At 41.9% G+C, this 24,118-nt stretch overlaps 2 protein-coding genes across 5 annotated transcripts in view; one reads left to right on the forward strand and one right to left on the reverse strand.

The window, feature by feature from the left end:
- Window positions 1-906: 906 nt before the first annotated feature.
- POLG2 (DNA polymerase gamma 2, accessory subunit) overlaps window positions 907-24,118 on the reverse strand; it is a 42,529-nt gene continuing 19,317 nt past the window's right edge. Inside the window, exons 9-10 of one of the 2 annotated variants that reach the window (XR_012492098.1) lie at window positions 5,817-5,975; window positions 907-1,027 (exon numbers count right to left, since the gene is read on the reverse strand). Coding sequence is in view for 1 of the 2 variants with exons in the window: in XM_074319776.1 (XP_074175877.1) it covers window positions 1,006-1,027 (22 nt within the window). In the remaining variant the exon portion in view is untranslated. The remainder of the gene's footprint in view (window positions 1,028-5,816; window positions 5,976-24,118) is intronic. The other variant, XM_074319776.1, reaches the window with a different exon arrangement.
- On the forward strand, window positions 926-23,354 carry MILR1 (mast cell immunoglobulin like receptor 1). 3 transcript variants are annotated; one of them, XM_019733034.2, is made up of 9 exons: window positions 926-1,058; window positions 10,262-10,543; window positions 14,490-14,774; window positions 15,712-15,822; window positions 17,718-17,807; window positions 18,315-18,371; window positions 18,499-18,567; window positions 18,985-19,064; window positions 22,983-23,354. In XM_019733034.2, exons 1-8 carry the CDS (start codon window positions 971-973, stop codon window positions 19,035-19,037), a joined length of 1,035 nt encoding a protein of 344 aa, XP_019588593.2. In that variant the 5' UTR covers window positions 926-970; the 3' UTR covers window positions 19,038-19,064; window positions 22,983-23,354. The 3 variants fall into 3 exon arrangements, with proteins under 3 accessions (XP_019588593.2, XP_074175878.1, XP_019588594.2); XM_074319777.1 differs by lacking the exon at window positions 18,499-18,567; XM_019733035.2 differs by lacking the exon at window positions 14,490-14,774.

A 24,118-nucleotide genomic window follows, 5' to 3' on the forward strand; every position in this document is an offset into this window, starting at 1 on the left:
CTACACATGGGACTGGGAATGACTGACCACCACAGGCTGGGGCCTGGAGAGCCTGAGCAAGGAGCACCTGGGTGAGCTGACACTGGAGGTTGGCTGATGTCCTGGAAGAACCCATACCTGGGCAGGGACCTGGCTTCCCCACAGAGGGGGCACCTGTCGACAGGAATATGAAAGACCTACAGGGCCAACCCTGGGTGGCAACAAGAATCAGTAACCCAAGTGGCCCAGTCACAGCTCCATTTTGGGAAAACTCTCAGCATTCCCTACTTCTCACTTTAGATTGGTGACACCAGAATATGTGATTTTACTGCTGCGTACACTTTACAGAGCCAGGAGAATTCTGGATCAGGTAGAAGTAAACCACAGTACACTGGCATATAATTTAGAGACTGAGATAGCTGGAGCCCTTGTTAAAATTCAGAGTCCCCAGTACATCTGGAGTGGAGACTAGGAAACGCATTTAACAAAATCAGACATTTCTGATGTTGCCATGCTTGTGTGTGTCTGCTCTAGGCCGTCAATATTTGCTTCCTGAGACTAAACCAAACTTCCATTAATTTGTGTTTTTTTGTGGGGTTTTTTTGGGTATAGGCCGAATCCAGAAAGAGATGATCAGGTGGGTTTACAGAAAGACAATATAATGGTCCTATTTTTAACTTTATTTTCCCTACTGTTCAACTGGCCATCCAGCCTGAAATAGCAGCAACTTACCATCTCTCTCTCTTGTTACAAAACTCACTGAGGAACATGGGTCAGCCATACCAACCAGTCACATTGCGTCAAACTTGGCTTTCTGTGACTTGGGGAAAAAAGAGGAAGTTCTTTGAATAACTCACCACCATGGTGCCTCCACGCCTCCCTTGTCCTCTTCAATTTCATTCCAGAGACTTGGGGGGCATTTGAACAGACTGCTCTTTGAGGCATTTCTCTTCTGTCACATCTAAGGCTTGCATCTCCAAACCAAACCGTGATGTGGAGAAAGAGTTTTCTTGTGTTTCTTCTCTCTTATTGGGCTCTAAAAGCTGCACTGGATAGTGAGAAAAAGACACAAACAAACAGTAAGTTTCATTTACTTTTCTCTTGTACTAGAACCATCTTCACCGAAACAGTGGATGGTCAGCTTCAAACATGACCATTCGTAAGTTTTTCTGTGCTTAGATGAACAACCAAACAGTAAGTCTTTTTCATTTACCTGCTGTTGAAAATGAAATGATTTTAGGGAGGGAATTGGAGTATCTTTCTTGAGACTCAGACAAAATATTGACATTGTTTTTACAATGAAATGTTTCTTTCTTGCTGTTGTTTTTCTGTTTTTGTTTTTTTAATTAAAGTTTATTGGAATGACAATGGTGAGCTAATATAATTATGAGATTAGCTGAGGATTTGTCATATATGATCTTTATTATGTTAAGGTATTTTCCTTCTGTACCTATTTTATTAAGTGTTTTAATCATAAATGGATGTCATATCTTGTCAAATGCTTTTTCTGCATCAATTGATATAATCATATGATTTTTGTCCTTTATTTTGTTTATGTGATGTATCACATTGATGAATTTGCGGATGTTGAACCATCCTTATGCCCCGGGGATGAACCCCACTTGGTCGTGATGAATAATCTTTTTAATGCATTGTTGTATTCGATTTGCTAGAATTTTGTTTAGGATTTTTGCATCTGTATTCATCAGAGATATAGGTCTGTAGTTTCTTTTTTTGTGTTGTCCTTACCAGGTTTTGGTATCAGGGTAATGTTGGACTCATAAAATGAGTTAGGGAGTACTGTCTCTTCTTCAATTATTTGGACGAGTTTGAGCAGGATTGGTATTAGATCCTCTTTGAAGGTTTGGTAGAATTCACTAGTGAAGCTATCTGGTCCCGGACTTTTGCTTTTGGGAAGGTTTTGGATGACTGATTCAATTTCGTTACTGGTGATCGGTCTGTTTAGATTTTCCAATTCTTCATGGTTCAGCCTAGGAAGGCTATATGTTTCTAAGAACTTGTCCATTTCTTCTAGGTTATTGAATTTGGTGGCATATAGTCCTTCATAGTATTCTTGGATGATCGTTTGTATTTCTGTGGCACCTGTTATAACTTCCCCTTTTTCGTTTCTGATTTTGTTTATTAGTGTCTTCTCTCTTTTTATCTTAGTGAGTCTAACAAAGGGTTTGTCAATTTTGTTAATCTTTTCAAAGAACCAGCTCTTTGTCACATTAATTTTTTCTATTGTCTTTTTGTTCTCTATTTAATTTAGTTCTGCTCTGATTTTTATTATTTCCTTTCTTCTGCTGACCTTGGGTTTCATTTGTTCTTCTTTTTCTAGTTCTTTAAGGTGTAACGTGAGGTTATTTGGGATTTTTCTTGTTTCTTGAGATAGGCCTGTAATGATATAAATTTCCCTCTTAAAACTGTTTTCGCTGCATCCCAAAAATTTTGGTAGGATGTATTTTCATTCTCATTTGTTTCTATGTATCTTTTGATCTCTCCTCTAATTTCTCCTTTGACCCAGTCATTCTTTAAAATTATGTTGTTTAATCTCCATGTATTTGTGATTTTGCCTGCTTTCTTTTTGCAGTTGATATCCAATTTCAAAGCCTTGTGATCAGAGAATATACTTGGTATGATTTCAATCTTCTTAAATTTGCTGAGGCTAGGTTTATGTCCCAATATATGGTCTATCCTTGAGAATGTTCCAGGTACACTAGAAAAAAACATATAGTCTGATGTTTTAGGATGAAGTGCTCTATAAATGTCAATTATGTCCATTTCATCTAATGTGTCATTTAGGGCTGCTATTTTGTTAGTTATTTTCCATTTGGATGACCTATCCATAGCTGTTAATGATGTATTTGTGATGTATTGTACACACAATGATGTATAATTGTGTTTTGGTCAATTTCTCCCTTTAGTTCTGTTAGTAGTTGCTTGGTATATTTCAGTGCTCCCTGATTGGGGGCATAAATATTGATGACTGTTATGTCTTCTTGTTGTATAGTTCCCTTTACCATTATGAAATGTCCATCTTTGTCTCTTGTTACCTTTTTCACCCTGAAATCTGTTTCATCTGATATCAGTATGGCTACATCTGATTTTCTCTGGATACCATTTGCTTGGAGTGTCAATTTTCACCCTTTCACTTTGAGTCTATGCTTGTCCTTGTAGCTGAGATGTATCTCTTGGAGACAGCATATGGTTGGGTTTAGTTTTTTGATCCAATCTGCTACTCTGTGCCTTTTTATTGGTGACTTCAGTCCATTTACATTTAGGGTGATTATTGATATGTGAGGATTTCCTATCATTCTGCTTTAGTTTTCTGGTAAGACTGTGTCTCCATTGTTTCTTTGCCTTTTTGTTGTTGTCTATTATTTCTGTGTGGTGATATTCTATGATTTTTTCCCTCTGTTTCTTCTTTTATTACGTATATGTTTCAGCTCTGGATTTGTTTTGAGTGGTTACCATTAAGTTTATGTAAAAGAAAGTTTGATATTTAGAGTATTCCATTTTCTTCAGCATGCTTACTTTCTCCATTCCCATATTCCAGTTCAGGCCTTTACTCTCTCCCTTTTTATGTTTTTGTTGCCACAAATTGTCCCTGTTGATGGTGGTCGAATAGCCTCCTTTAGTATTTCTTGTAGTGCAGGTCATGTATTAGAAAATTCCCTCAGCTTCTGTATGTCTGGAAAGGTCTTTATTCCTCCTTCATATCTAAAGGATATCTTTGCTGGGTATATTATTCTTGGCTCATAATTTCTCTCTTTCAATAGTTTGAATATTTGGTTCCACTCCCTCCTGGCTTGTAGAGTTTCTGCTGAAAAATCTGGTGGGCTTTCCTTTGTAGGTTACCATCTTCTTTTCCCTGGCTGCCTTGAGGATTCTTTCTTTGTCGTTGATTTTTTGACAGCTTCAATACAATGTGCCTTGGAGGCCTGTTGGGGTTGAGGTAATTAGGTGTTCTATTTGCTTCTTGGATTCAAGGACCCAGTTCTTTCCACAAGTTTGGGAAGTTCTCATTGACTATTTGTTTGAATATACTCTCTGTTCCCTTCTCTCTTTCTTCTCCTTTTGGTATGTCCATTATTCTTATATTGCTCTTTCTGATGGAGTCAGAAAGTTCTTGTAGAGTTCTTTCATTTTTTTTAAGTCTCAAGTCTCTTCCTTCTTCCATCCATGTCATTTCCAGGTTTCTATCTTCGATGTCACTGATTCTTTCCTCCATCTGGTGAACTCTACTACCTAAGATGGCTATTTCATTCTTAATTTCTTCTATTGAGTTCTTAATCGCCAGAAATTCTATTTGGTTCTTTTTTAAAATTTCAATCTCTTTGGTAAAATGTTCATGTTGTTCTTTGATTGTGTTTCTGAGTTCATTAAACTGCCTTTCTGTGTTTTCCTGCATCTCGTTGAGTTTTTTCAGAACTGCAATCTTGAATTCTCTGTCATTTAATCACATATTTCCATACCTTTAAGTTCATTTTCAGGAGACTTTTCACTTTCTTTCTGAGCTGTCTTGTTGCCTTGGTTATTCATGACAATTACTGATTTATTACTTCTCTTCCTAGACATCTACAGGAGTGGGATCTGCAACAGGTTGATAAGAAGAGGTCTTTCTTTTGTTTTCCAGTACGTGTTGGTAGAATGTTTCATTTTCTCTCTGACTGCAGCCTTTTTTTCTCTCTCACACCATAGTGTTATGTTTTCTCTGCACTATTCCAGCTTCTCACACAATGGGGGGGATTCCCGGGAAGGCGGGCTTCTCCTGGGTCATAGGGTGCCGTATCCAAGTGGGGATGCGGAAGGCTTTTGAAGTTCCAAAGGTCTTTCTGCACCAGATTGAGAGCCCATGTGTTTCAGCAGCTCTGTTTACTCCTGCAGGGATCCGCCCCGATAGGTGGGGCAGGGGTGGGGTGAGTTATGAGAGGTGGCCCAGAGCAATGGCACTGACCACCACCACAGCCGGTCTTGTTTCCACAGCTCCCTCCCCTTTGCCGGAACTAGTTGGGCTGAGAATCTGTGTCTGAGGACCACAGTTCTCAGAACAGCAAATATTCTGTTCTTTTGATCTGACACTGCTATTGTTCCGCTTCTAGCACTGGGCAGATGGGGGCCCGGTGAGCTCTGGGAGGGTAGGGAGGGGGCAGCTAGTCTCAGTGCCTAAGGCTTCTGCTCTCTGCAGCAGTGAGTGCTTAAACCACCGTTTTCAGTCTTCTTCCCTCAGTCTTTGCTCCGAGGTCTCTTGTCATGGGAGGCGGGCTGCAGGGCCTATGGTTCTGCTCCCCACATAAGAATGCAGGATATGGCTAGGCCAAAAAGGAACACCCATGGAAGCAATAGATAGGGGAATCATACCACTATATTCTCTCTGGTGGCCGGGTGAAACACACGCAATAGTAGCCACATGATCTGCAGCCTGCCATTCATTTCTCTGCCTGCCAACCAACCAATCAACGCAGCCCGGCAGTTACATCAGTAGCCAATTGGCTAACCAGTTACAGTTGATGGCCAACCAATCACAGTTGATGGTCATTCACTACCTGAGCCAGCACCTCCCCATGGGAGGCCGAGAGCCTGGAAACTGTTCTCTGAGACTGTCCCCACATCTCTGCTGTGAGCGTTTGGTTCAGCCATGTTATATGCTGTCCCCTCAGCCCTGTGGGCCATAAACGGAGCCCTAGCAGTCTGAGTTCTTCCCTCTCCCGCAGCTACGGTAGTTTCTGGATGCAGCGAGCTCGGAGCACTGAGCTAGGTCTGCGTCCTGCGCCCATGGGGCTTGTCTCTGTACTTCTCCCTTCCCTCCTCCCCTGCTCGCGCAATTTGCCCACCTTTAGGTGAATTCAGTAGTGAGCCTCTTTGCTCTTCATCTTGCCTGTCTGCTGTGCAGGGAGTCCTTTGTGGAATTATTGTTGTTCAATTTGTTATAAATTCCAGGGGAGATTTCCAGAGGCTCACCTCATGCCACCATTTTGATGATGTCACGCTCTCTGTTGTTTTTTAATTAGAAAATCAACACACAGTTGCTATAAAATAATTCAATCAACACTAAAAATATATATTAGGAAGAACTTTATCATCATAAAGCTAGACTAAGCAGGGTCATGTACCTAACCGTGGTTCTACTGTTTGCCAGCTGGCAACCTGAGTACCTGAGGCAACCACTTGAAGCTTAATGTCGTTCTTCTGTGACATGGGCTTAATAAAAGCTCCTACCCCGGATGGCTGCTGTGAGGACTGAGTGGTGAGGACTGAGTGAGACAAGCTATGTCCCTCAGCACAGTACCTCGTGTATGGTGAATCATCGAGAAATGCAGCCCCAGGTTGTTGTCAGTACATAAAGTGTGAAACTTCTGTTACACCCCCTCCAATCCAGAAGCAAGTGCTATTAATAGTCTTTCTCTTCAATAGTGTAGTAAACAAACTCCTCTGTGGCTTGTACTGTTTTAGTTTACAATAAATCACAGACATCTTTTTAAGTAGTAAATGTACATTTAGCTTGTTTTTCCCAATAACTGCATGCCATTTCATAATATGAACTCAGCCATAATTCACTGAGTGTTCCTTTTTTTTTTTTTTTTGGTAATATAAACAATGATGCAATAAACACTCTTGTACAAAACATCCTTTGTGGACACATGAGAGTATGAGAGCATCTCTGTACGATGACATCCTAGGGGTGAAATTGACGAATCAAAGGGCATATCCATTTAAATTGTCACAGATGCTGCGAAGTTGTCCTCCCAACTCACTGAAACTGTACATGGTCACCAACAGTGACCACTCACTCACATAGGTGAATGTGTTTCCCCATCCCTTTTCCAAGGGGGATACAATCAATTTTTTAATTTGTGCCAATCTGATGAGCAAAAAATAATCTCAGTGTTTTAATTTGCAGTTGGCTCATCACTCGTATAGTTGAGCATCTTTTTCATGTTTCTTGACCATGAAAGCTCCAGCCTTCCCATGTAAAGGAATTTAGGGGTGGCTATCTTGTTGGAAAGAGAGGTGAGGTCTTGTTTTGAAGCTGAGCTTATACAAGACGAGAAAATGTTAATTGTCCAGATCAAAGAGTGGAAGGGAGGTGGATGGCATTTTTGAGTGGTCTAAACCCCTCTTCCACCCAAGCCATCCCTTGGCCCCAGCACTATTTAATGGCCTTCTTCATTTCTTCTTCTGGGAATTACCTATTCATATTATTTGCCCATTTATTTGATTGTGTGTCTTTTCTTATTGATCTGCTATTAGCTCATGTGTATAAAAAGAATCCTTTGCTTTCATTTATGTCTTATGTGTTATTTTTTTCTAGGCTGTCACTCATCTCAATTTTGCTATAGATAAGTTTAAAGTTTTAGGAAAGTCAATTTTTTCAATCTTTTCTTTCCTTTCCTTTTCTTTTTTAAAGATTTTATTGGGGAAGGGGAACAGGACTTTATTGGGGAACAGTGTGTACTTCCAGGATTTTTTTCCAGGTCAAGTTGTTGTCCTTTCTATTGTAGTTGTGCAAGGCGCAGCTCAGCTCCAGGTCCAGTTGCCATTGTTAGTTGCAGGGGGCACAGCCCACCATCCCTTGCGGGAGTCGAGGAGTTGAACCAGCAACCTTGTGGTTGAGAGCCCACTGGCCCATGTGGAAATCAAACTGGCAGCTTTCAGCATTAGGAGCATGGAGCTCCAACTGCCTGAGCCACCGGGCCGGTCCCTCAATCTTTTCTTTATGGCTCCTATTTAGTGTGTCTTACTTGGAAGACCTTTTCTTAGCAGGTGATATAAAAACATTTCTCTATATTACTCTTCATTCTTTTATAGTCTTATATTTTTACATTAGATTTTCTGATGAGGGTGAATTTTTCCCTTGGCATTTTTAAATAATAAATACAAACACACTAGCTATCAAAGACTACTGGGATCATGTCTAAAGGACGCAGAAGCTGGTTTGGAGTGCTTCCCATGGCCAAGAAATGGAACAATAAGAATACTAACCTCAATGGATTGAAGCACATTAAGTGCATTTAAATCTAGTGCATAATGATTCTTAAAGAAAAATAATAACAATAAAAGAAAAATATCTCACTATTATAAGATGCTAGGAAACCAATTCATTATTTTCAAAACTGGTCAAGCATTTATTCTGCCTTTTCTATGCAAACTGTATGTCAGTGTAACCAAAGAGTTGACAAGGACAAGTTTCTCTTCAGATAATAAATGAAGAAGTAATAGGATTAGTATATCACATTTTGTAACCTCTAATGTAATAATGCTGCCAAGTGATTATTGTCAAACCACACTAACAAACAAAAAGAGAGATAATCAGACTTTATGTGCCTCTTAATGGAAGGACACACTACCCCCTGTGATGCATTCTTGATAAATAAAAGCTAATTTGAATCAAGTCTCTGGACAAGGGACAGAGGGAAGTGCTAAAGGATACCATGGAAATGTGACCATCAAAATCAGGATCATGGAAAACTACAGAACAAACAACTCACTATAGGGCCAGCCTATAGAGCTCAAGCGGTCGGAGCTCCATGCTCCTAATGCGGAAGGCTGCCGGTTTGATTCCCACACAGGCCAGTGGACTTTCAACCACAAGGTTGCCAGTTCGACTCCCACAAAGGATGGTGGGCTGTGCCCCCTGCAACTAACGGCAACTGGAACTGGAACTGAGCTGTGCCCTCAGCAACTACGATTAAAAGGACAACGACTTGACTTGGAAAAAGTCCTGGAAGTACACAATTGTTCCCCAATAAAGTCCTGTTCCCCTTCCCCAATAAAATCGTTAAAAAAACAAAAACAAAAACAAAAAAAAACAACTCACTATAAATTGCAGGGTGGAAAAAAGAGGTGGAAAGGTCTATAGATCTTAAAAGACATAAGAAACATATCAATTGCAACCTATGTAATTTTATTAACCAATGTCACCCCAATAAATGTACAAATAAATAAATGCAAGCTTTCTTCCATTACAAAGCACATGTTCATGTAGCCAAAAAATGAAAGAAGAAAATAAAACAAACAAACAACAAAAAAACACATTAACTAATTACAATGGACCATTTTGAATCCTGAAAAAAAAAGAATCGGACAATAGGGGGAATTTGAACACTAACTAGATATTTGATAACATTTTTAAAATGTTAATTTGCAGGTGTAATAGTGGTATTGTTCTGTTTACAAAAGAGTGCTTATCTTTTAGAGGTACAAATTATTAATGTCCTCCAGCCAAAGATCACCAAAGATACAGGAGTAATTGAACAAAGTTGGGTTTTGGGAAAAAATGCGTACCATGGAATGCCGCAGCAAGAGGGTGTTAGAAAGGTTTGATAATAAGATTTGGACCTGTGTTAAGTGATTTGGAAGAAGATTCAAAGCAGCAGGCTTTACTCTGGATTGGATACTTTTAGGAAGTGGAAATAATGATATGATTGGGTATTTTAATAATTCTTATCTAAAAGGCAAAAACAGAGCAAAGTAAAAGCTGTGACTGATAAGGAAGCAACAGTCACTTAGTCAGTTTAGGGGCACGTGTGGTTGTGTTTGTGCTGTGGACAAGGTTCGTCTGTGTTTATCTGTGTTCAGACATGATTATGGAGTCCTCTTGCTTTTGTCTTGATCCAACAGGCTCACAGAGTGGCCTTGTCTGGTATTGGTGTTCTAGCTGTGAGTGACAGGTCAGTTCCTAGCCAGGTCAGTTCCCAACGGTCAGGGGCTGCTTTTCGTTCTCAATACTGAAATGTATGGATGAAATCACATGCAGTCTGGGGTTTGCTTTAAAATAATGGAAAGGGGTGGGGACGGGTGAAACAGGATCGACCATGAGTTGATAATTGTTGAAGCTGGGTGATAGGCCCATGAGGGAGCATGATACCCTCTCCCCTAATATTATGTTTGAGAATTCTTATTTTCCAAAATAGGAAATTTAAAAGAAATGATGGACAAAGCAAGCCATTAGACATAATGTTTGGTCATAGAACCTGGAATTTTAATATTTCTAAGTCAGCATAGCCAGTATTTAGAGAGTGTACTTTAGGCTCTTACTGGCAGGAGAGGTAGCAAGCACAAAAGAGATTGTCCAGGCCACCCATCTCTCACTGGGAGGGACCTCTGGAAGCATGAGTCTTCCTCACACACTGGTCAGCGTGGCTGTGAAGGTAAGAAATGCCCCCCTTAGGAAGTTTTGCCAGGAACAGTGTGTCCACCATCTTGACCCACAAAATGTGGCCAGACGACCACTGAGTTATTAACAAGTAACATTAACAAGAACTCTCTCTTATGTTAGCTTGTTTTCCAGAATTCACTTCTCCTAGTTTGGACTCAAAAACGAATGTAATCATGAAGGGTCAAAATGTATCTCTAATTTGTTCCAACAAGAACAAATCACTACAGGTCACCTATAGTTTGTTTCGGCGTGGTAAATACCTAACAAGCAGGTCTGGGAAAGGTGAACCCGTGACTTTTAACCTAAGCATCACAGAAGACCAGGAGTTGGGACCCTACAAATGCAAAGCCAAAGTTTCCAACTGTGAAAAATACAGTCGCGAGTTTAACTTCACATTTGCCGGTAAGTAGAGCACTCCTTCCTTGGGGCCCTGAAACCTGTGGGACTCTTCCCCATGCTACAATGGTCAAGCCATTCCCCTTGTGAGCATTCACTCAAGAGCCTGGAAAGTATGTCACTGACTTCTTTATTCTTAATAATTCCATTTCACTTTCTCCTCCAAAGACTTTTGGCTATTCCAGATAATAGTAGGATGTTTGCCTTCGACAAAAAGGCTTATATCAACAATTCGGAAAATTGTTGAAATCTTTTCTAGATGCTTTACTCTAGCATTCCCATCAGGTAGGCAAAAACGACTTTTCCTCTGAAGATTCAAGTAAGAAGTCTTAGAATCGGTGTTGGACCCTGTGGCAAGGGCCTTCGAAGCCCAGGTCTTGCCCACCTTCTTCCCTTTGCAGTGACCACCCACCAGCTGCCCCATCAGCACGTCCTGCCCAACCACATTTTATAACTTCTATATTTTTCTCTCCCATCTTCCCCCACTGAAGACTCTCACAACATAGCACTAATGGGCTACTCTATGAAAGTGACCTCGGTAATGACCTCCTGGGAGAGGGAGAGAGGGCTTCCAGGTGATACTTGGAGTCTTTTAAACATAGGCACCCCGACTTACTGATCAAATCTTTGAGTGATACTCTAGGTCTATGCTCTCCACATGTGGCTATTTAAATGAAGATGAGATGAAATAAAAAATTCAGTTCCTCAGTCTCATTAGTCACATTTCAAGTGCTTAGTAGCCACAGGTAGCTGGTGGCTGCGATATTAGATAATCCAGACAAAGAACATTTCCATCATTACAGAAAGTTCTATTGGATGCCTCTGCTCGAGGTCAATGGGTCTTAGCTTTTTAAGTTATAACCGTTTTAACAATCAAAGGATAGAGATGGATACTTTCCCTGAGAAATACTCATAAGACTTTAGATGCAAATTTCTGCACAAGGCTTTAGGGGATGCTATGGGCTCTGGATTAGACCCACCGTCTTAGGACAACTTTGAACATAAACTGAATAGAAGCCAGAATTGTAAAAGAAATGTGAAGAAGGGGGTGGGGAAAACCCCTGCAAACATGGGATGTAGTGGGTACTTTGAGGGCAGCACCCTGACTGATAATATTCTCAAGTGGTCAGACTCCCGCTGGACTGGGCAGCCTGGTATCGCAGAAAGTACAATGGAATGGGCGTCAGGGGACCTGTGTACCACAACTTTGGATATTCCATTTGCACATACCTTAGATACATCTCCAGTCCTCAATTATTAAAATATAAATTGAGAAGATAGGCAATGTGACCCTGACATTGTCTAATTTTAGCTCTGGGTGAGAATCTCAGTCCACAGCGGATAGAAGCGGGTGAGGAGGGTTGGTACTTACTTAGCAGGGAAAGCATCTGATCGCCCATCAAATCACTGAGATTCAATGGGAGAAAAGATGGCAAGACTCACCAGCGGTGTGGGTTTCCTCCCTTTGGATAACAGGGGCCTACACACCTGCAGTGAATAAGCTCAGTCTCAGCTGATTTATAAACTTGATGGCTGAAGCCTTAAATCAACTGATTAAAAGAACCCCAAGTTTTCATTTCCTGACCTTCTGTCCCACAGATATGTTTAAAATCTTCCCGCATCCTGCCTTCCAAGTAAATGCACAAGTTTCCCGCCATAAAACTGTATCATCTTCATGGAGGTCAGATTAATAGATAACTATGGAGTGACTACCCTGTGCAAGTAATTGTGTTGAGTACTGCCGGGGCGTTAATGATGCCTAAGACTAGATCTTGTTCCCAACCCAGTCGGGGGTATGAGCCATGAACACAAATTCATTAATCACTGATTCACTCCTAAAATGTTTGATGCCATCCCAGATGTGCCAAGGCCTGGGTATACATTAGTTTCTGCCTGGTGGAACTTATAGTCTCATTGGAGAGGCACAAAACCCAAGTGGCCAAACAAATAAATCCATAACCACTAACTGCGTTGATGTTATAAAGAAAAAGAAACCGACATGGTGATGGAGAGAAGCAGTGGACGGGGGAGGATCTACTCGGGTAGACTTAGGGAAGACCTTTCAAAGAAGACGACATTTAAGTAGAGCCCTGAAGGCTGAGCAGGAGTTAGCCATGTGAAGAGACGAGGAAAGAGGGCTCCAATTAAGGGACAGTCGCCTATGCAGGGGCTCCAACTTGGGAAAGCAACTGGCTGGCTGGGAAGGCCCGCATGGCTGCAGGTCAGGTGAGGGGAGTGTGACTCCCGGTGAGATTGGCCTATGACCCAATTTATCATCTTGGGAGTTAATTCAATCTAAGTGGGTCAGAGCGGATCATGTTGGGGATTGGCTGGGAGGCTCTTGCAGTCATCCAAGAGGCAAAGGTGGGGATGGACAGATGTGGATGGGTTCAAGATATATTTTGGAGGAAGAAACAATAGGAATTGCTAGATGATTAGACTTGGAATCACAGGTAGTGAAGGTGAGGAAGGAATCAAGAATGACTTCCAGATATCTACTGTGACCAGCTGATGAGGCGTGGTGCCATTTAGTAAGAGGGACAAAAGCAAAATAATGGGGACATGGGGTATAAAGTTTGGGTTAGGCAAGATGAATAAGTTCTGGAGATCTGCATTGTCTAGACAGTTAACAATACTGTATCGTGCTCCTAAAAATTCAAGAAGGTAGAGCTCATGTTAACTGCTCGTACCACAATAAAATGAATGAACACATTTTTTGAAAGAATAGGATTTTAATATGAGTATGTTTATTTACCCACTGATAGATTCATTAACTAGCAGATTAACTACAGTGCAGTTTCAAACAGGTTATGTTTGAGGTGACCATGAGACATCCAAGTGGATCATGTAATGAGAGGTGGAAAAAGAAATAATATAAGGATGAGACCAGGGGCTAGAAGAGGCGGGAGGGGGACCACTTCTGTCTGGAGGATTTAGGAAAGGTCTTATGAGGAAGGTGGCAACAGAATGAGCCTTAAAGGACTCTGTGAATTTTTTTAAAAGCCCGGGTCACTGTGATGCTGTAAATGCCCTTTATTAGTCCTGTCACAAACTCTCAGGGAAGTTTACACCTTTCCAATCAATGTAGATATCAATCCTTGGTGCACTTTGAACCATTCCTATCTCAGAGAGGAGTCCGTGCTCTCTGCTTCCTCATAAAAGTTTCAACTCCTTCTTCCTGAAAATTGTAGGAGGTAGATTTTAGTTCCATAGGAAGAATGTCTTACTGGTGCTATTCCCAAACACAGCTGCTCTCTGAGGCCATCACCACTAGGTGCCACTCTGTCAAAGACGCTGCCATAGGGATTCCTGCTCAGGGAAGGCGCGGAGCCAGGAGACTCCAAATTCTTTTCTTTGATTTTACTTATACTTTGGTCCCTGCATTTCATTGTCTCTGTGCCAAATTAACATTGTAAAAAAAAAACCACCAATCTACTTGGAAGGTGGCCCTGGCTCTGCCCTTTACTAGCTGTGACCTTGGGTGAGTTTCTTAACCTCTATGAATCAGAACTTACTCATGTAGAATGGGCGGGACACTCTCCACCTTGCAATACTGTTGTGAAGTGAAATGAGACAATGTGGGAAGCCAGCCTGGCACATGATGAATACTCAACAATTATCCTTCCTTTCCTGTAATGCTCTTTTATTAATGAATTATATAATAAATCATATAGCTGGATGCTCTAAATAGGGTATGACATGACAGAGTGTATCAGACCCACACATTTCCTTTGAGAAGTTCCCTTGAATCTATTTATCAGGGTTACTTCCTGCTTAGCCACATATTCACTGGCCTTTCCCAATGGGCTGCAAGCTTCTTGACTTCTCAAGAAGGGCGTCATTCACCTTTGGATCCACAGCCAGGAATAGAGTAGGGGTTCCACCCATGTTTGTGACTGAGCGAGTAAACCTAATCTACCTATCCCTGTAACATGTACTTTCATTTTTCTAGACCCAGTGACCACACCAGTGCTGAACGTTAAGGTTATTCAAACAAAACCGGACCTATATATGACACTACACTGCATCTCATTCAATGGCTCTATGCCCATCAATTATACTTTCTTTGCAAAAGGCATTGCCATGTCACCCGTTATTTCCACATCTGTAAGGGAGCCTGCTGAATTTAATTTAACCAAGAACAACACTGGAGAACTGGAAGAGTATAGCTGTGAAGCTAAAAACAAATTGCCTAACCATGCAAAATACAGTGAAACCTTCCGCATGCCCTCAAGAGGTAAAGGTTACCTGAGCTCTTTCAATAGGGTCTGGATTTGCTTCCAGAAACTTCTTCCGCCTGACCACTTCCCACTTTGGCCACCTGCATCCAAGTGCCTTTCCTTTGATAGGGTCCTCACAAACTCTGATGGGGTTGCTTTCTGCAAAAAACAAACAACAAAAACCACCCCAGGAAAGCCTAGAGGCTGGGGCAGGAAGGGACCTTATTGCACTACTGCCTGCCTTGACTCTGCTTCCTGCCTTGACCTTCCATTGCCTGGGTTCTAAGTAATCACATTAGAATTGGCATCTCTCTTGGAGCTGCCAGGTCTCTTGATTTTCTTTTGCTTTTCACTGTTTTTAATTGACTCCTAACACCCATGCCTGCTCACTTGGCTCCTTATTGCCCCACTGCCAATGCTTGGTGAGTCTAGACTTCCAGTTAGCTTGGGGCAAAAGGAGCCCCAAGGAGGAGTCCAGGGGCCCATGAGGACATGTCCACTTAGGCCTACATCCCTACTTTCCTACACCACACTCTGGGTACCTGGACCTGAATTCCCTACCCAATCAGATCAGAACCCATCTCACAGGGCTCACGTAAGTCTCTTTCCCAGCTCATCTTCCCAAGGATAGACCACAGTGAGGAAGTGAGTATTCCTGGACCTCAGTCAAGGTTGCTGCTTATGGAGGGTGTGAATGGCATTTGGACACGCAGGCTGCGGGGGCGGTCTACATGCCGGTGAGGCCCTTTAGAGTGCAGGTCAGAGCCTGGGTGGGAAGAGGGTGAGGCCGGAGCTGGGGCTGGCTCCCCCCATGCTGCCAACTGTCAAGAGTTGCAGGTGTCCGTAAGTGTCGGTGCAGCACACTGCCGTGATTGCCCTTTCCAGAACACTTCACACTCAGTGTCATTGGAAAAGAAAGCTGTATGGTGACCAGTGAATGCTGTCTTCTTCCAGGTGGAGACAGCTGTCCTTTGTGCCTGCAGTTACTGCTTCCGGGGTTATTACTGGTGCTAGTCGTAATAATACTAATTCTGGCATTTTGGACACTACCAAAGTACAAAGCAAGTAAGTTCTTCAGGAGCTTTACCATGGTTTTCCAAGGGTTTTGGATACAGACAGCAGGGGAGAGGGTGAGGAAGAAGGGAAAGGAGAATCAGAAATGAATACAAAGAAAATGAAATGAAAGGAAATTCTGCAAAAGGGGAAGGTAAATGAAATACTTGTTGCACAGTTCACATGCAGGATAGTTCCGGTTTCTCTGGTAAGAGCTTTTCTTATTTAGACCGCTCATGGGTATGTGGCCTGTGCAGTCACACGGGACGCCGTGCTAGGAAGAGCCCCGCACTTGGTTTAATGCTCTGCTGTCACTGTTTTGAAATTCCTAATACTTTTTTTTTTTAACTCTTTCTAAAATTACTTTTTAAATTGTGGTAAAAATGATATATAACAATAAAGTGTACCATCTTAACCACTGCTAGGTGTACAGTTGAGTAGCATTCAGTACATTCTCCTTGTTGTGCAACCATCACCACCATCCAGCCACAAAACATCTTGCAAAATTCAAACTCTGTTTCCGTTGAACACTAACTCATCCTTCATTTCCCTCTCCTCCTGGCCCCTGGCAGCCACCATTCCACTTTCTGTCTCTGAATTTGACTCCTCTAGGGACCTCCTGTCAGTAGAATCATACAATATTTGTCCTTTTGTGACTGGCTTATTTCTCTTAGCTTAATGTCAAGGTTCATCCATTTTGAGCATGTGTCAGAATTTCCGTCATTTTTAAATCTGAAGAATATTGCAGTATAGATACATAGATATAGATATACAGATATGTACACCTTGTTTATCTGTTCATCCATCAATAGACTCCTGCGTTACTTCCACCTTTGGGCTATTGTGAATAGTGTGCTAAGAACATGGGTATACAAATCCTAAGAATGTTTTAACAAGAGGCACCACATTTTTACTTTGCACTGAGCCCTGCAAATGATGCCAGCTCGCAACGGCAACAGCTTTGCCTTGTACTTTTCAGGCTGGTTCTGCCATTTGGAGGGTGCTCAGTACATGATGGTAAACCAGAGTGTCTTTCCTCCCTGCCGCCCCTTAGCAAGCCCTAGTTATTGCTTTTCACTATTCACGTCTTCTGACCACCTCTAGTGAAGATTTCAAAACGGCCTTTTCATTGGGCACACAAGTATGGAGGAATACCAAGATTTGTACAAAAGACAGTGTGTCTCAGCACTGGCACCCACCACGAGCCAAGGGGCTTTGGGCAGGCTCCTTCGCCTGCCTGAGCTTCAGCATTCTGACCTGTAGAATGGGGCTGCAGGAGATACTGTCACAACCGGGGGGAGAACCGAGTGATAAATGTTAAGCTCCTGTGTCTCCCTCCCCCTCTAGAGAGTTATAATTCAGAGAAGTCAGAGGCTCAGGTGACATACAACTTAAAAACAGGTGTCAAAATTTATACAGCTCACACATTTTTTTCCTTTTTTGCACATACCACATACCACATCTATTTTTAAAACCCGTCTCCCCTTCCTACGAGAAGCCCAGGGTTTTGCAAAAGCATAATTAATATTCTTGACTACTGGCCATGGCTAAATAGAACGAACTCAGCTGGGGAATTTATTGTCTCTTACAGATGTTACAAAGCTTTTTACAGACTGTTCTTTTCAGCAAAGGAAAAAAATGTGTCTCTGGCCATCTCAAGCATAATCTGACAGGCAAAGAATGTCACTTGCAGAGCTTTGAAAATAAATCAGGATGGCTCCTGGCTTGGAGAAGCAGGTCCTATGCACTCCTTGCTGAGTCCATAGTTTCCCTTCAGTAGACAACGCTTAGGCCATTGGAGCACGTCATTCTTTGTTTCAGAACTTTGGGGGCTTCTGCTCCTTGGCAGAGGAAGTGAGAAAAATGTGGCTGAATTGGTTTAATTAATTCTATACTAACTTATGTAGGAAAAGCTATGAGAGATAAGGTGCCCAGACACAATGGAAATATACCCATGGAAGCTGGAATATATGCAAATATCTGTGAAAATCAAGCAGGTAAGAGAACTTTGTTGGGTATTTTGATTGGTTTAGGTTTTCATCTTATTTTGTAAAAGTCATACAGATACAGGGGTAAAAAATTGAAGAAAGCATAGAATACAATGTCTCCCTCCCACTCCTGATGTCCAGTTCCACTTTCTAGGGTCAACAACCAGCTTTTAAAATCCTTCCACAGACAGTCTATGCAGAGCAACGGCAGCACGGCCACAGATAGGCCACTCTATACCTTGACTTTTTCACTCAACAACATGTTGTGGAGATTTTTTTTTTTTAATATCAGTAGAGAATGATCCATACTGTCCCAAGGCCTTTATGATCACCTCTTAAAGCAGGCATCACATGCTGCTTTATGGTAAATAGACCCACGACCTTGGTCAACAATAAGAACCATCCCAGCCAACGTTGATGGAGGGCCAGCCACATTCCAGGTGTAGTGTTAAGCAATTTACCTCTTCTATCCAACACAAACACCATTAACTCCCAAATGATGTTCCCATTTTACAGATAAGGAGTCTGTGCCAGACTTGGAACCAATGCCATGTGTTTCCACAGCCCAAGATGGTAAGTGCTCTCTGTAAAGTCCCGAAGCTCCATGCCATTGCAAGGGCCGCTGGCTAAGCCACTGCCCTCAAATGATCAGAGATTGGGCTTATAGGCCCAATAACTCTGTCCCTTGTCTTTTGCCCAGAAACCGGACACTCAGAGGAGATGCATTACGCCACCCCCATATTCCAGGAGGTGACACCAAAAGATCGCAGTGAGCCACAGTTTGGGATAAGAGAGGCTACTGAATGAGACAGTGGTCCCTGTGAGGCCACCATATTCCAGGGCCGTAGGAGCCCACGGATGGGGGGTGGATGCGGGCAATACACACACCCCAGGAGACCAAGAGCAACCAATACTACAGCTCCCAACAAACCTCATCAGGAGATGGGTGGGTGGGGAGGAGAGAAGGATGTGACAGACAGAGCATCATATAAAACACCCAGACAGGACGACGCAGGGGCACATCTAAACCATTTTCAAGAATCCATTACTTGAGATAGTCTAGGAAAAAACAGTTGACACTTGGTTCTGTTGGTCCACCCAGCTACTAAAATAGGATTTTTTTTTAAAGAGACTCTATGGCTTTATACCCTAAATTTACTAAATTATTTTCTCTTTTATATTTCAGAAGCCTGCAATGGTGGGAAAACTGGATATGTCTATTCTGAAATCATCTTCTGAAATTTAAGATACAAACTACATCTCAGGGTAAGATGATTTTTAGAAAGCTGATTGACATGAAGTAAAAGCAAACTTGATTGACACTGTAAAATGTCTCTCCTGGTTACCTAAAATGAATCACTGCTTTTCATGATCAAACACTGTTCCTTTGGACCATTCAGGTACCTCCAATCCTGTCATCAGACAACAGTTTTGTCAGGTGGGATCTGGCTGGTGACAGTTTTTAAGTGCTTTTGTTATTTTTAGGCACGGCCCATCCTCCCCATTTCCACGTCATTTAAAAAAGAATTAATTGTTAGACCACTTTGCTCTTCATAAGTGCATCCTGAGAGCACGACGATGATCATGTTTCGGGTATCCCAGCCCCCAGGCCCATTGGAGTTTCAGAAGCAAAAACCACATCTAAATTTTAAAACAAAAATTAGTGACCTTGAAAATGTGTCTGAAGAAAGCAGTGCCTGCAGCCACCGTGAGAGGAAGGCAAGATTACTCAATAAGTACACACTTACCATTCACTGCCATTTAAATTTGCTCTCAGATTTTGGAAGCCTGCAAAAAATATTTATATTGATGTTCATGGACTAAGTGTTGTGTGGAGAGAAGAGCCCAGAATTGAGTTGCGGGAGGAGAATGGACTCATAGTTTCCTAAGGCTGTTGTAACAAATCACCTCAAACTGGTGGCTTCACACAACAAACTTCTTTTCTCACAGTTCTGGAGGCCAGAAATCCACACTCAAGGTGTCAGTAGGAGCGCATTCCCTTCAGAGTCTGCAGGGGAGGACCCGGGTTTGCTTCTTCCAGTTTTGGTGGTTCCTGGTGTTTCCTGCCTCACGGCAGCATCACTCCAATCTCTGCCTATGTCTTCACATGGCCTTCTCCTCTCTGCCATTCTCTTAGAGGAACACTGGTCACAGGATTTAGGAACCACCCGGATAACCCAGGATGACCTCATCTCGAGATACTTAATTACAATACATCTGCAAAGACCCTTTATCCAAATAAGGTGGCGTTCACAGGTTCCAAGCATTAGGTCATGGACTGATCTTCTTGGGGCATCACCGTTCAGCCCATTACAGGGGACAAATGAGAGAGAGAAGTAACATCTACGTCACGGAGCTGCTGTGAGAATTAACTCAGGTAACAAATGTAAAGGGCTTTGGACAGGGCAAGGTATGTAGTAAGAACTCAAAAAAGGCTAGCTATTCATGGTACGGTGACGCTTATTCTGAGTCAGGTGCCTTTAAGGTACCTCCAGAGACTTAATCTTTAAGTCTCTGAGGTCATGAACTTGGTTACTCGGCCACCACTGCTTCTTCAGGTCTTAACCTGAGCTCCTTCCTGAAGCAGAGACTGAGGCAAGGACTCGGATGCAGGTTGTTTACATGGGAGGTAATCCCAGGGCGCAGGAGTGAAGGCCCAGGGAGAGTGAAACAAAGAAAGAAAAGAAGCCAACACAAGGGGTGCAGAGGAGCTAGCAAATGAGTGACCATACTGGTAACTGGATTTGATCCTGTCACGACCTTCCAAGGTTTTGAAGTCCAGAATCCCTCTGGGTTTCACAGCATGCCCTGAATCAATAGCCCCTCATTTTCTCCTTGCAAAGCTTCTAAAGCAGTTAGTAGGAGCCAACCTACTCCACGATCCATATGATTACCATTGCCTCGTGCCTTTCAAGTGCTAGAACGACTGCATAACCTTGTGCTCACTGATCTGCCTTGGCAGGGGAAAGTCTTAGGAATGGTGAGGCTGTGGCGTGTGAAGGTTATCACCACCCCCCTTACTCCAGCGACAGAGTCCCTGCCATCCATCCAGGGCTGCTTTCCAGGACCTTCTGATACCCAGTCTTATCCTAGGCTAGCCCTGAAAGCAGAGCCTGAGATAAGGCCTGTGCAAATAATTTATTTGGGAGGTGACCCAAGGGAACAGGTGTGAGGGACTGGAGGAAAAGCCAGTGCAAGGGTGTTTTGCTGTGGGCACTGGGGGCTTGATCCCACGGGAACCTGTTGAAGAGAATTGTCCACTTAGGGACAATAGTGAAAAGCATTTATCCATTGGCTGGGGGTCACCCCAGGAGATAATACACCCCCACTTCAGGGCTGTGCATGTGGACATTCCAAGCTAGCTTCCGTGGGCGTCTCACCAGGGCCCTGGAAAGACCCAGGGCAGACAGTGAGTAACGAAGCTGTCAACACAGAGTGAGTGAAACCTCAACTGCAGCTGGAATCAGAGGATGTGACGCATGATACAGAAGTGGCTGGTACGGACCTCTCACAAATTCCTTTATAAGCACTGTAGTCATGACAACAGTAATTGCCCAATTCTAGGTCCTGTCCAGCACTTTGTGGACCTCTCCTCACAGAGGCCTCCCAAGGGCTCCCTCCTCACCCAGTGCCACCTTACCCCCTGCACAGACACTCACCCTCAGCCGAAGGGTTTGGAATTCAATTGTTTAGGAAGGAAAGAAGAGGAAAAGAAGAGATCTACTGGATTGTTATTTCAATGTCTACTTTTTTTCATGTCTAGAAGTTTCGCTTTGGTTCTTTTTCAAATCTACATATTCTTTAAACGTTCTTTTTGTTGTGAAACAGACCACACATTATATGAAGATGCATAAAAATGTATACGTAGTTTAATAATTATATCAAGTGAACACTAGTGATGGAATGTCACCCGCAGCCCAGAAGCTCTCTGCACGATCCCATCTCCACAACTTAACTACTCTTTTATGGGACATTTAGGTTGTCAGTTCGGGGCTATTACAAATAACGGGGCTGTTCTCCCACTGTGAACATGTCCCCTGGTTTCCAGGTGCATGCCACTATGAATATGTGCAGGAATGGAATTACTGGGTCACGGGGCGTGTTTATCTCCAGGCTAAGCTGACAGTGCTGTCCTATTTTGCAAAGTGCTTCTATCACTTTTTCATTCCCACAAGCAGTATGGAAGTTCCTTTCTCACATCTTCACCAACAATGGCACTGTCTGTTCATTTTAATTTAACCATTCTTGTGAGTTTATAGTGGGATCTCACTGTGATTTTAATTTTTGCTTTCCTGGTGACTAGGAAGGTTAAGCACCTTTTCCTGTATTTATGGGTCATTTGGATTTCTTCTTTTATGAAGTTTGAGGCTCTTAGCCCGGTTTTCTACTGAGGTGTTCTGGCTTTTTCTTATTTTTTTAATAGCTGTTCTCCTACTTTGTAGCTTGATTTTTCACTCTTTTAATGGTACCTTTTGATGAAAAGAAGTTTTAATTTTAAGAACTTAATTTGTCTACTGTGATTAGTGTTTGTTTGTGTATGTGTGTCCAGATGAAGAAATATTCTCTCAACTCAAGGTCACACCACTGTTATCCTGTATGCCTATCTACTAAAGGCTTTTTCAAATGTTCATATACATGCGGGTTTCTTTCTGGGCTTTTGATTCCAATTACATTGTTCTACTTTTTTCTCATGTCAATACCATACTCAGGTTTTAAATAAGTCTTGATAACTGCAAGAGCAAATTCTCCCACCTTGTTCTTTTTTAAGACTGTCTTAGCTATTCTTGACCTTTTACATTTCCATATAAATTTCAGAGCTAGCCTGTTATTTTCTTAAACAAAAAAAAATTGAACATAATAGTGATTTTGACTGACAGCACATGGAATTTATAGATCAATTTGGGGAGAATTAATATTTTTTTACAATATTGAGCTTTCTGAACTACAAATATCTCACCATTTGTTTGTATCTTCTTCAATTCTCTCAACAGTGTTTTATCATTTTCTACATAAACATTTTGCACCCCTTTGGTTAGATGTATCCCTAGGTATCTGATATTTTGATGCTAAAGTAAATTGTATTTTTATTTCATGTTCTTGATTAACGCAATTGTTTTTCTCGGTTGACTTTGTATCCAGCGACCTTGCTAAAGTCTCTTTTCAATTTTAATAATTTATCTGTAGATTTTCTTACAATCTGGAGACCAGAGAACTACTGCTGCTACTGTTACAGTTGCTGCCTGTGTCACAACTGCCTCACTCCCGGAAGCTGGAGCCCAGAAAGGGGAACGTGGACCTTTGCCACAGCAGACATTTGCTTCTCAGCAAAAATCACCACTTCCCCCGCTTCCACTGTCCCACACATGTGCATCTAAATTGGTAGATGATATTCACAGCCATTCCCTGGCAGAAAGGGAATTGTAATATTGATAGGTTTCTGACCCATCATATAGGAGGGTTATGATGTGATTTACGAGAGCCATTCAAAATACCTACCACAGTAGTCCAAATACCAATCAAGACTAAGGGTGAAATAAAGACATTTTAAGATAATGATCGAGAAGGAGGTTTTCAAATCACACGTTCTCACTGAAAAAACCACACGATATACTTGATGAAAAAGGAAATTGAATACAGAGAAAGGGTGTAGGATACAAGAAGCATATAAGTAAACATATATGAGAGGTTTGAAAACATTATAAAGTGACCATGATTTTGAAAGTGCAGTATTAATATATGGATGGACAAGTAGAACTATGGATCAGGACAGGAAATCCAGATGAAGATCTACATACATTTGGGAATTCAGTATTTGAAAAATATGGCATTTTAAATCAGTGGGGATAAGAAGGATTATTTACTATATTGTAAAAACTTGAGAATGACATTTAAAAAGTAAATTGGGCCCCCTACTTCATTCTTCACAACAAAATTAATTTGAATAGATCAAATATCAAAGCACCTAAAAATGGAGTCTCAGAAATATTAGAAGAAAACAGGAGGGATTTAAAAATAATCTTTAAGAGGGCAAAGTTTTTCTAGGTATGACTCACAATCTAGAAGACACAAAGGATTGTTAAAATTAATTAGATGAAACAGAATAACTAGGGGGAAATATTTTGAACCCCCATCTCAGATCAAGTATGGAGTTCCATAATATATAATGAGCTTTTACAAATCATTAAGACCAACAATCCAATAGAAAACTGGGAAAGGGAGATTCATACAGGGTGACACCAGTGCAGCACAAAAACCTTGTTGGGATGAGGAGTTGCCCATAGGTGTACTCTGACCAGCTGCCCCTTCTGCTCCCAGGGCTG

This window comes from Rhinolophus sinicus, linkage group LG15, assembly GCF_036562045.2.
Source record: "Rhinolophus sinicus isolate RSC01 linkage group LG15, ASM3656204v1, whole genome shotgun sequence".
Lineage (NCBI taxonomy): Eukaryota > Metazoa > Chordata > Mammalia > Chiroptera > Rhinolophidae > Rhinolophus > Rhinolophus sinicus.

Excerpts from the sequence above, each read along its gene's own strand:
- MILR1 (XM_019733034.2), top strand. The coding sequence starts at position 971 with ATGTGGAGAAAGAGTTTTCTTGTGTTTCTTCTCTCTTATTGGGCTCTA. Across the intron at positions 14,775-15,711 it reads CTTCCGCATGCCCTCAAGAG|GTGGAGACAGCTGTCCTTTG; the intron begins GTAAAGGTTACC and ends GTCTTCTTCCAG. Across the intron at positions 15,823-17,717 it reads ACTACCAAAGTACAAAGCAA|GAAAAGCTATGAGAGATAAG; the intron begins GTAAGTTCTTCA and ends TAACTTATGTAG.